This window comes from Stegodyphus dumicola, chromosome X1, assembly GCF_044657685.1.
Source record: "Stegodyphus dumicola isolate Sdum_Otavi_A_Nest chromosome X1, ASM4465768v1".
NCBI classification, from domain to species: Eukaryota; Metazoa; Arthropoda; class Arachnida; order Araneae; family Eresidae; genus Stegodyphus; species Stegodyphus dumicola.
This window is the reverse complement of record NC_140780.1, coordinates 65,326,653-65,339,804: the sequence shown is the minus strand read 5'-3', so window position 1 is coordinate 65,339,804 and position 13,152 is coordinate 65,326,653. Positions and strand designations below refer to the sequence as shown.

General features: G+C 30.6%; 1 protein-coding gene across 1 annotated transcript in view; it reads left to right on the top strand.

Moving 5' to 3' along the window:
• Positions 1–8,676: 8,676 nt before the first annotated feature.
• Positions 8,677–13,152, top strand: part of LOC118181450 (NK1 transcription factor-related protein 1-like) — a 67,400-nt gene continuing 62,924 nt past the window's right edge. Inside the window, exon 1 of the mRNA XM_035350605.2 lies at positions 8,677–8,902. Coding sequence (XP_035206496.2) covers positions 8,677–8,902 — 226 coding nt within the window. The remainder of the gene's footprint in view (positions 8,903–13,152) is intronic.

Sequence of the window (13,152 nt, the reverse complement as noted above, 5' to 3'; positions counted from 1 at the left end):
CAAACAGCTTTTTTTTTTTTTTTAATAACAGGCTGAAATTCGGCAAGTGTATGCAGTTTTATGCTTAAATGCAGTAGTCCCCATACATACAGATGATTAAAAACAGTTTGTCATGTCGGAACATTTTTTGTGATTGGAAACTATATGTAGAGAATATCGGAATTAACTGCTTTGTATTTTGCCCTTTCATACATAGTTAACCAAAAAGAATTTATACCAATTCGTATAGTGCACTGAAAGCTTTAGAAACTTTTAATTAGCCTCTCCCGCCAAATCCTGTAATTGTTGAAAATTTAAAGAAACATTTAAATTTAAGGACTTTTAAATATCATATTCTTTACTGCTGGGTTCGTGGACATGTGCGGATGAAAGGTAATAAAGCTGGCAGACATGTGTGCGATGACATGTTTGACCGCTTGTTCCACGGAAAGCGAAAGCCTCCCTGGATTTGTGTAGTTGGATTGTTCTGGTTAGAAATACTCGCAAAGTCATAAGGAGAAAATCTTGAAAAAGAGATAGCTAATATATGATGTTCAAGTTAATGATAGGCTTAAAGATGCAAAACCTCTAGAGGAATAATGAAGGCAACTTAGAACCCAGAAGGAAAAAGCATTTTAACGCTACTTTAGAATCGCTCATTTTCGAGCTACACATAATCACCTACTGAAAACGGAGAGTGAACCCTTGCACTCTAATTTTAATGCTTATCAATCGCTATGTCACATATTAGCAAACTGCTTCCATTTTAAGACACAAGCATTTTAATAGTTGGGATTTATCTTTTCAATATTTCATTGGCAAAAAGGTCGGTGCTAATTTTCTTCCATATTTAAGACAGACTGAATGTTATCATCTGATCTGAATAGATTTAAAGTTTTTACAAGACAAACTAAATATTTTCATGCATTTTATGTATTTTAATTTTACTTGATTTCATACTTGCATTCATCTTTCATATTTCTTGCAATTGTTAGTACACCATTCTTTCATTATTTTGAACCTTTTTTTTTATCTCTGGTTTCACTCTCTATACCAAATGAAAGGACCCACTACATATTTGGCGTTTCGTAACTTTTAAGTTTATACTCCATAAAATTCTACAACTAGTCACAACTATATGCTTGTAGCTAGCGAAAAGTAGCAACTAAATGCATAAGAGTTTCGAGTTTTAAAAAAGTGTGGGAAGCGCCAACATAGAATATCCTGGTAGAAATGCAAGCAGTTGTCAGATTTCATTGTAAAACATATTTAACTTACAGAAAAATTTACCCTCAAAATACTGTTACTTTTAGAATGAGAGTGAGGGAAAAAAATTAGCGATAAAAGTGGAATATGTACATAAAAAAAGGGAATTCATTTGCTTAAAATCGTATCTGCAAACAATTGTCTTGCAAATGACAAGGCTTTCTTTTTAAAAGGCAGGATTTATTTTTCAATTTCTTTTACTGAAGAACTATAACGTATTTCAGTGAGACACACACACAAAAAAAGCATTTTAATTAGCATTGTTTATTGAATTTATAAAACTAGTATTTCGTGTAATATACATTTTATTAGAAGTTATATTTCATTGCTTTTATAACAAATCTTAAATTTACAATGAACTGTAACGAACCCATTTAATGAAGATTAATTTTAATGAAAATAAAGTCTAAATTTTAAAATATTGATTTTAAATGGATTTTTTTTTTTTTTTTTTGATTTCAAAATCAAGAGGAGGAACAATTTTAATATACGATTATTTAAAAATGAATACAAGTGTATTTTAATATTCCGCGTTCGTTAGTTTATTTTTGATAAAATATTTATCTGTTCAGGAAATCCAAATATGCCTCGCATTAATTCAAGATCGATAATGGTAGCATAAAACACAGAACATTTAGGTTAGGAGGAGAAACGTTTGTTATTTCATTTGTGATCATGTACATATTTCATTGTGTACATGAAAATAATTGAAGAAAACAATGTTTTATAAAATTCAATAATCAAATTCAATTAGTTATTAAAACAATATATCATTTAAGAAATACAGCTTGGTACAAGAAATTTTAACAATTCATGAAAATCATTGTACATTTAACCACATTTTCAAAATTAAATTTAAAGGTGGCATTACTATATCATAAGCGAATTTTAAAATAATTTCAAAGAGAATTAAACAAATTTGTAATGATTTAAAATAACAACACTTTATAAATAATTTTAAAATTCAAACGAAAATTAGGAGGTAAAGTTACATAACATCAAACATTTCACTTTAATAAATTAAAACATTTTTAAAATTATGTAGATGATAAATATTCATTTGGAAAGCTTTTGTTTTTAATTACTTATAGACATTGGTAGAACATACTATCACTGTTAAAAACTCGGGTCAAATTTTCCCCATATTATGGTATTAAATTAATAGCAACCGAAAGATGACAAATCATTGTTCTTGGTGCTTTGTTTGAATCATTATTTGATAATATGTTGAACCATGAACTGGCAGTATGTTGAACTATGAGTGAGGAATGTTGAATCATGAATTAGGAATATGTCGAACAATAAACTAGGAACACGATGCGCCATGAATTGGGAATATGTTAAACCATGAAATGGGAGCACCACGGATTGGGAATATGTTTGAACCGTGATCTAGGAATACCTTAGAGAATTAACTATTATGATGTATTAATTGTAAGTATTTTGAACCATTGAAAGCTCAGGCATAATAATTACTGACAATATGGCTACCATAGGAATCTGGCTTATTTGGATAAGATTATGATTTAGTTTTTAAAGAATGGAAGTATATAATATGTATCATTAAAAGACATACTTGCAATATATTAGCATGTATATAAAAATACATTATATATATTTTTACAAAACTGAATGTCTTACACACCAGTACAACTAAGCTAAGATATCATTACCCATTGCAACAGCTGAAAAAAAAATTCAAGAAATATGTGAACAGAAAATTATTCCACTAAAAGTCACTGACAACTATACCTAAAACTGGTAAGAGTTTCAATAAAAATTCCTGTTTGATATATAATGCATCTTTATTTGTAAATTAAATTGAATTTATTAATATTACTATCTTTGCTGTTTAATTCCGCTAAATGCACCGTGCAGGAATTATAAATAACATATTGCATAAGAAGTTCTGAAGTCATTTTCATACAACTTTCTTGGTTTATTTTACATCCTTATGTGAAAAGGTGTAAACAGGCAACTTTGTAATTTCATATTATATAACTGTTAATTTTAATTTGTACAATTTTACATATTATATGACTGAACTTTAATTATTTTTAACAGTTTGGCTTGACTATTATCTCTTTAAACAGTCCAACTAAATCACAGCTTTTATCTCATAACGATTTACTGTTCTACAAATGTACATAGCTGCGAGAACAGATTTAAAATCTCCAGTATTTAAACCTAAAAGAGAAATTGCTTTCCTAGAATAAAATAAAAATGATGCATTGTTATTAACATGTAATTTATAGATATTTACTTCATTATAATTAGCTATAAAAAGCAAATTATTCAATACATAATTCTTATTTTCCTTTGGATACAATGATATTTACCTTTAAACCTGCTTGTTAAAATTTGGAGATTTTGTAGAAGTGTTTGCCTGGATGTAAGAAGTTTCCCTTGCCTTCTCGCCACACAAAAACAGATTTTGTTTGAAAATTTTTCAGCGCAAGCCTCTAAATCATAGAGGATAACTTTTATTAACCATTACCTTTTTATTTATAGTGCGTTAAAATGCATTATGAAGCCTACTAAAATGTAATCTGCATATATACCCAGCGCCAAAGGGCTGGTTTTGCGGCTTCTCGGGGCTAACCATCGGCCGAATGGCAAAGTCTCTGAACACTGGTAGTTCAGTCCGAGGTTCGAATCCCGAGAACGGGCTGGCTGCATGGGCGTTTTCGTGTTTTTCCCTATGTTTAACGTATATACAAGCTAGTTTTCTTTAGAAATTTCTCCACAAAGGCATCCCTCTTAGGCAGATAGTCCTCGAGTGCTTTGCCGTAAACCAAACCAAACCAAACTACGGCTGCTTGCAGCTCAATATCGGAAAAAGAGACTGATGACGTAGTTGGGTTCGCTTGCTAATCTTTAGCTTTGGGAATGCCTTATTCAACTTTCAATTTCGTAAGCATTTGCTTGAAAATCAAAAAGCTTTAAAAGAATGTATAGTTGCTGTTGTCGTTGCGACTTAGCTTACTTGTCTGACCGTAACATCAGGAGGGCCTACATGCCGCACAGACACTACACATTTGCAAACATCCATGCCTTCTCCGGGATTCGAACCCGGGCCCTTCGGTACGGCAGTAAGAGTCGCTTGTCAGTAACCGGGCTGGGCAGCGTAATGTATAGCAGACAATATGACCCGAGATTTTAGCTCATGAAATTATATGTATTTATATATAAACTGGTACAGCCCGGCGGCGAAGTGACTAGTGCGCAGCTGCACCGCAGGTCCGGGGTTCGATCCCCGGGCTGGACAAGGCTGACTCAGCCCTTCATTCTTTGAATGGGTGGATAAAATGAGTCCCAAGCTCGCTTGGGGGCTAAACACCGGGAGGCTTACGACAAGCTGACCACTTGCTCATGGCATATGCTGATGCACTCCGGGGCCCAAGGTAAAGAAAGCAGAATTCGGGACACTGCAGGCCGTGGCCTACTAGGGCTGTTGCGCCACTGAGATTTTTTTTAGTTATATATAAACTAGTAATGTAGTTGTGGTATACTAAACTAAACTATAGTATGCGTAAAACATAAGCTTAAACTGATTTTTAAGATCCAATATACGCTAAATATAGTTCATTTTTTTCACAATAATTTTTTTAAACATATATATACATAAAGAGTAACCTATCAACAATAAACATTGATAAATTTCTGTATTTATGAAGAACCCTTTTTGCTTTAAAACACCCCCAATATTGCTTTTGATGTTAGTCACAAAATATTTGTATTATAGAAATATTAAATGGAAATATGCAAGCACATTTTCAGACTACCCGCTAGAAAGATCTTACGCATCTATCTGATTAAAAATTAATTAATGCTAACGGTAAATTTTATAATATGTCAAATAGAAGCGAATTTCGCTTCTTTTATATCTGTGTTTCAAAATCTGTGTTGTTTCTACAAAGGAGTTAATAAGATTTTTGTAAGCTTTTTCAATGGTTACTATAAAAGTATTATTATGGATCATTATTATTATGCAGAGTCAGTTCAGGGATGGGATTGGGATTATTCAATTATGGCAAAGCACATGAGGGCTATCTGCCTAAAGGGAGCGATGCCTTCGTGGAGGACTTTCTAAGGGAAACTGCCTCGTATACACGTTACACATGGGGAAAACCACGAAAACGCCCACGCAACCAGCCCGTTCGCGAGATTTGAACCTCGGACCGAACTACCAGGGTTCAGCGCCTTTACCGCTCGGCCGCTGGTGGGCCCGTCAGTTTAGGAATAAAATCAGAAAAAATTTTTTAATCTGGTATTTAGATATATTCTTTCCTATATACTCATACAGTCTTATATTTTAAAAGTATGTATTATGATAGTAATTTATCGTTATGCAGAAATTCATTCATTCAAATTTTCTAATATTAGCTCTTCCTTTATTTTTTCTTCTTTTTTTTTTTTTATGTCAAATAGTTTTTAAATTCTGCTTTCTTGCAGTGGCAAAACAGAAATTTTTTCCGTAACAGCTGATGATTTTATCATTAAATTATTCGTATTGCTTTGGAGGTTGGAACAATTACAACGTTGCTCTGTAACAATTATATTTACTCAGTTCTTCACGGCTATTGCTATCATTTAGAAGTTTCAGATGTGTCATTTTAGGACTTGAATTCTGAGTTTGAAGCATTATTTTGTGTTGACAATACCTACTCTTTGATATCTGTGCAGTCATTCATTCATTAACTGAATACATCTATGCAAAATTCGATGAACTATCGCATTTATTTCTTTCGTATTATCATAGCTAACCATCATAGCTTTCGTATTATCATAGCTAACCATCACAGCTTTCGTATTATCATAGCTAACCATCATAGCTTTCGTATTATCATAGCTAACCATCATAGCTTTCGTATTATCATAGCTACCTAAACATTTACTATAAAATAAGTTAAAAACACAAAAGGGCAAAATTATGACTGCAAATCATTAATGAAGAACACATTTAAATCAAGATAGACAAATATTGTGCAACTGCTGCATAAAAAAAATTAAATACTCAAGTATTTTATGCTGAACGTTGCACAGACATGCATGTAAACATATCTGCATAAATTATGACACTTCTATTCTGCTTAAGAAATTTAATGTACATGAAGCTGCTCTTATAACTTTTTAAATGTTGATAAATATTTTATACATATTTTAATAATTATTTTTCAGAATTAAATAACAAATACTTCAGAATAATTAGCATACACTGTTATGCTAGCTAATATTATTACTGTAATAGCATTACTGTATTGAAAGAAAGTGTTATTATTGAAATTTTATAAGATTATAATATTTAACACTGAGCTTTCTAAATTAAAACATTTAATTGTTTAAAATAAATAGGATATAAAAAATAAATTTACTTATAAAACAAGTGGGATATTAACAGTTTCTTATAATATTAACATATTGCACCTTATAGGTCTACTTTCAGGAGCACTTCAACCAGTACTGTTATTTTAAACGAGTTATTAACATTTGTATGTAGGTAAATATACGCATAATATAAATATTTAATTAAAATTTATTAAATTCTTATATTGTATTGATGTACAGACATTTAAAAATTGCATAAAATAATTTCAAAATAGTTAAAGTACAAATAGTCCTCTACATATTATTTTAATTAAAAAATGAAGTATTAAATTTTAATCAAAAATGTCTCTGAAGCAGAGTGTTGTTTTGGATGACGTAATAAGTAAAATTAAATGAGCTAATTAAAATTATTCAGATCAAAAATACATTTTACATTACATAAAACTAAACTCAATTTCACTGTTAAAAAATTTGGACGAAATTCCACACCCTCAGCTTTGCATATTTATCTTCATTTATTTCTATGTAGCTCCTTTTCTTCGAAACTAATATTCTTTGTCCCTGATGTCGGCAATATTCTTTGTCCCTGATAGCAGTAAATTATACTAGATAATTCATAAAAATAAAAGTACTCTAATTAAATCTTTGTGTTACGGATTCCAATTATGAAAGAGGCCAATGAAAGGCAAAAATTGCTGATGCCAAACAAAGAATGAACTTCACGTTGATTACTCTATCATTTGATATTTTACCAGATTTATCACTAAAAAAATGCTGTACGAAGAAATAAAATTTATCTCATTCTTTAATTGGTTGGAAATAATTACTTATTTTTTTAAACAATCGCACTTCTTTTTGCAGAAGATTAAACAGACATAAAAGCAGTCCCAATAGCACCTCTTAATCCCTTCAGAAAAAAGGAATTAAACCTCTCTTAACTGTTATCATTTAAATACATGGCATTTTTTTAAATAAATACTTAAATTTACATGCAAAATTTTTACTTTATTGTAAAAAAAAATTATGCACTTTCTTAAAATCAGAAACCAATCTATGAACTCATTTTTATTCCATTAAAACTTCGAAGAAGCATGATTTTGCAGGAATATCAGAGGGATTAAGAGATCAATATGGTTGTCACATCTGCTGTGAAAAGCACCACCAGTTGAAAATCTGAAGATTTTGAGAAATTCAACGGATTAACACTGTATTTTTGAAAAAGCTCAGATTGGGATAAAATATGAATATGATAAGTTAAAATAGAAATTTATTTTCGATCTGTCAGGGAAAATGCTCAGAATTTCTTAAACATTGCATAAAATAATTTCAAAATAGTTAAAGTACAAATAGTCCTCTACATATTATTTTAATTAAAAAATGGAGCATTCAATTTTAATTAAAATTTTAATTAAAAATGTCTCTGAAGCAGAGTGTTGTTTTGGATGACGTAATAAGTAAAATTAAATAAGCTAATTAAAATTATTCAGATCATAACTGCTGCAAAATCTCTATTTTTAGATTTTACTTTACTTGGAGCAGTAACCTTTTTCTTTACTTCAATTAAATTCTTTTATTACTTAATGAGAGAAATGCGCAAATAAAAAAATTAAATTTTTAAAAAAAATCAAGAATGGTTTTATATTCAATCAAACAAAATTCCTATTCGTTCTAGGGTTTTATTTACTTATATTCAAACTGAATGAAGACTAGTTTGGAATTAGCGAATATAATCTGGGTCACTCAGTAAATTAAGCATTGCTCATTAGAACTGAACACCACGTGCGTATGGTGTGCATTTAAACGCAACATGAGTATTAAATTCCCGTTGCCTGCGAAACTGTATTTGTTGCGATGTTATCGCTTTAAAAAGACCAAACTTCGCCGCTCGACTAAAAGTTCCGAAACCAAAACTGCCGACATAAACCGATCTAGTGGAAAAAATAAATAAATGAAGGAAGCACGCGACGGCTGTCCATCCTAAACGAACCTTGTTCACAGCGCACGCCCACTGAGCATTACGTATGCCAGTGGCTAACCAACTAGGGAGCGCGCGGCTACCATCTAAGACCAAATGCGGCCGGTGGGCGGGATTGAAACGCGCCAATGCAGCGGGACGAGTGGTGCGAATCCTCGGGCTCCAGCCCCGGTACCATGGACGAAGAGACCTGCGGCGAAGGAGACAAGGGAAGCGGCGTGGTGCACACGCCTTTCTCCGTCGATGACATCCTGGACCCGGAAAAGTTTACGGGCTCCTCCCGGTATCGAAGTACGTGCTGGACGGCAAGGTCTCCTGATCCCTTTGGTAGGAGTAGCAAAGATGGAGTTAAAGGTGAATACATTTTCTCATCTTTCTACAGAAGCAATTATTAAAACGCATTTACTCTTTCTCCGCTTATAAAAATTCTCTCTTTCATCATTTTTAAAGGTAACCGTAAATTCAGTAGGCTACAAAGTCAAACAAATTATTATAAATGAACCAGTATTTTTTCTTTTCTCTTGCTCTCTGTATTTTAATTATTTGGAAAATAGTCTGTGTAAACTTTGTTTATATTCTGTACAAAAGCTCTGTTTTATATAGAGTATGTTAGACTCTTTTTAATCGAAGGAGACGAAACAAGGAATAAAAATTTTATACAAAATATAGCTGCACATGAAAACAGATCTTCAACAATAAGTCCTGCAATTATTATGCATTATTTCTCTTTTTAGGAGAAATACTGATGTTACATTTGTTGCTATAGGACAGTGCTATAATATTGATACTACAATTATTATTCATTATTTCTTCTATTTATAAGAATTGCTCTTTGAAAGGAAAACGTAAACTTATTCTAACCGAATGGAGCTATATAAAAGTTTATCATCTAATGAAAATAAAATATTAAACTAGTGAAGAAAATTCGCTTAAATTTTAGGAATTCAATATAATAATTTAAATAAGCAAAGAGAATGACTTCAGTACCTAGCTGAAACTTTTTAATCGTGGAAGCAAATAAATATGAGTTTTTGAAAAGTTATATTTTATCATTATTCTCAATTTATTCGTTCATTCAGACTATTTGATTTGGCGCTAAAAACCTGAGGTGATAAAAAAAATACGAAAATATAGTCTATAAATAAAAAACTATTTTTTTTTTAATTAAGTTTGTTGTAGTGTGAAGATAATTGTATTGCATTATCCTTCTCGATCGTCTTGTATAGATCTGAACATTAGAAAACTTGACATCAACAAAGACTGATTAATCTCTTTATTTCTGACATAAACAGTTTAACGAGATAAAATAACCTTTTTCAAAAGCTAATTCAGAATGTTGTAAAGGATCGAGCACTTAATTAAGCCGCTCCAGCAATAAAAATTATGGCTCAAGGAGTAATTAAAGTGAAAATTTAATTATAAATGACTCTCATGATGCTTATTTCTACAGTACTATTTCAACTGTGTTAATTATAAGTTAAAAATATATATCCCATTTCAAAAATGTGTAATCCACTTATCGGAGCATGTTTGTTCATGGCAGAAGTTAGTTACCTGTCCCATCTAAAAGTAACCATTACAATATAGAGAGTAATACTTAATAGTTTTCTGTTTTCAATGTGCAGTAGAATAGTAATCCGAGTCCGATTACTTTACATTACGAAGTCTAAATCTAAAACTCAAGAGCATCCTCCTAAAAAATATTCTAATTGGAGTGATTAGAATTTCTCAGTAATATTAGTGTGTATGTTGATTTTTTTCTCCTTTTCTCTTTTGTTAATAATTATCGTTTACTCTCACCATAACTTCAGGTTTTAGACTGCGAAACACTTTATAAAATATTATCTAATGTTGAAATTTTAAAACTAATAAACATAAGTTAACGAGTAGAATTTGGGCTTGAATTGCTTTTAAAAGTAATTTAAATGTTGAAATGCTGTACTAGAAGTAAATTTTGTATCTTAGCATACTATGCATCAATGCTTAACATGGTTATTTCATTACCTTAGGTATTACCACGATTTACGACCACATCTCAGTGCAGTCTAAACTGTACATGAAGTAAATAAACATACATTAAGGGTAAAATGTGATAAAACAAAATCAAACTGAATTTTGTGTTTTAATAAAGTAAACGAGGATTTAAATAAAATTTAAGAAAGAAATAGTCTTCAGTCCTAATTGTTCGTAATAATAATGTAAATAGACAAATTAAAAAGTAGCTGATATCAAAAGAGCAGTATTCCTGTTTAAGTTGAAAACATACTGAACAAAAACCGAGGTATTTTTTGCCCCCTTCTTTTAGGTAGGATCTGAGCGTTTAGCGTGTTAGGAATGCTGTTTATGTAATAAATAAGAGCAATTTTTCTTTTACAGCTGCTCTTTCTACCATAGCAGTTCTTTCTAATGAGTTTAATTTAAATGAATTCTTAGGCTGTCTTTAAACGAGTTCTTAGACTAGCATTAATAATTACCTGTCTCAGCAATCAGTAAATTGTTTTTATAGTAACTCCGTAAAAGAATTTCATTCAAACAAAAAATGCTGATAATAAAAGGCATTAAAGTTCTGTATATGTAATGAACAACATACACAGAACTTTTTTCTTTTTTTTAAAGAAACATCTTTCAGCTTTTAAGTTCTTGATTTTGTAAAACAGAAGTAGAAGGGGATAAAAAAATTCCTAAACTTCGTCTAAATTCTGCGTGTGCTTGAGAAATATATTTAAAGGCCACTTTACTGATTTGATTGAAAGAATTCGCATCATTTTTACAGAAAGGAAAGTCACTCACGAAACATAAAAATATTTAATGAGGAACATAACTTGGGCCCACTTTACTATTTGAAAGAGAATTCCAAAAGTAAAGAGTATTTAATAAGAGACACACCTTTTATAATCTAACATCGTGTTACATAAAATTATCCGGCCTTTTCCATTTCATTTGCTCAAGTATATTTGAGTCAAACTAAATTAAAAAAAAAATAAATAAAATTTAAAGAGTATTTAATAAGAGACACACCTTTTATAATCTAACATCGTGTTACATAAAATTATCCGGCCTTTTCCATTTTAAATGCTCAAGTATATTTGAGTCAAACTACATTAAAAAAATTAATAAAATTTGTCCACTTAAATGCCACATATTTTAAAGAAGTTGTGGTCTTTGTATTTGTGATTGATATAAATTTCTGGCAACAAATCTTGTTTGGGAAATATAGTATGTGATAGACAGCTTTTACAAATAAACAGAACTTCATTTATTTGTCTTAAAAATCACTGAAAAAAGACAATTATTAAGAATTCAGAACCAGTTCCATTGGGAAGATCTGTGGCTAGAACATTTTAGTTACGAAAGAATCGATAGTACGTTTTTCTTAAAAATACTCGAATATACTCGTAAATGACAATAGTTAACATGTGGTGTGCTTCTCACTATTTTATGAGCGTCAAGGAGTATAGCCTTTACAGCCGTATTTTACATAAAAAATTATAAAAACTTGGAGAAGCTTAACATAATTATGATAAAGTTAGTTTACATTTCTTAGTGGAGAAATAAAAAATTACTACTTAAACCCGCTACTTCACCCGTGAAGAAAAATAGCTAAAATATATTGTTATAAATCTATATAAATATTTTAAACTCAGATGGAATAAATATCTGGATCATACATTACTTAAAAAGAAAATGTTGTACGTATTATCAGTTTTCAGATACAATAAGAACAGTAACGGAAAGCTTTATCTATGAACTTAAGTAATAGATAATACTAAAAGAATGTAGAAACCAAATACTTGTCGAATAGAAAATTAGAGATGTAACAGCTTTAATTACACTATCTGGTTAAATGAAGATTTTGCTCTTAAAAAATAATTCGTTTTCTTTTGGAATATACGGGTATATACGAAGTCCATTGCTTATTAAGGAGAAGTTACTTAATGCATGCTTTGAAATTTTTCTATCAAAATCACCAATCTAAATCCAGGTACACATATATGGGTCAAATAAATCGATATTTTTCATCAAAACGCTAAATGTTTCCTTTAAACGTTACATATGAGATAGCATTCCAGGTTAATATTTTATCCAGGTTCTGTCAAAAATTAGTACTATTATTACCACATATCCTAATAGAAAATAATGTTAAAAAATCCCGACTTATAATATTGATAAAGCTAACTCACATTAGTGAAGCATAAAATGGCTATTTTTCTGACAATCATTTGAATGATTACCGTATGGTATGACGTTTAACTATGCAGATGCCGTAAAAATTACTTTGTTAAATTTTAATCCTACTGTATTTTCATGTAAAGCGAGACAAAAATAGAGATTTCTAAAATCGCTACTGCCTACTACATGTGTACGTCTTCACTGGAAGTAAAACAGGATCTTAAAAGTCAATTCGAAATTCCTAGAAAAAATTTCCTCGAATATAATTTAAGCTAAGATAATAACGTGATCGATGAATTTTAAAGGGTCGACGAAGTGGATTAAGCTTTAAAGATTAAAAGTTGATGACCGTAATAAAAGTTCTACTGATTATATAAAAGGTATAATCTGTTATGCAGTTAGAGCGGTATTCAAGAATGCTCTTGGTAGTGTAT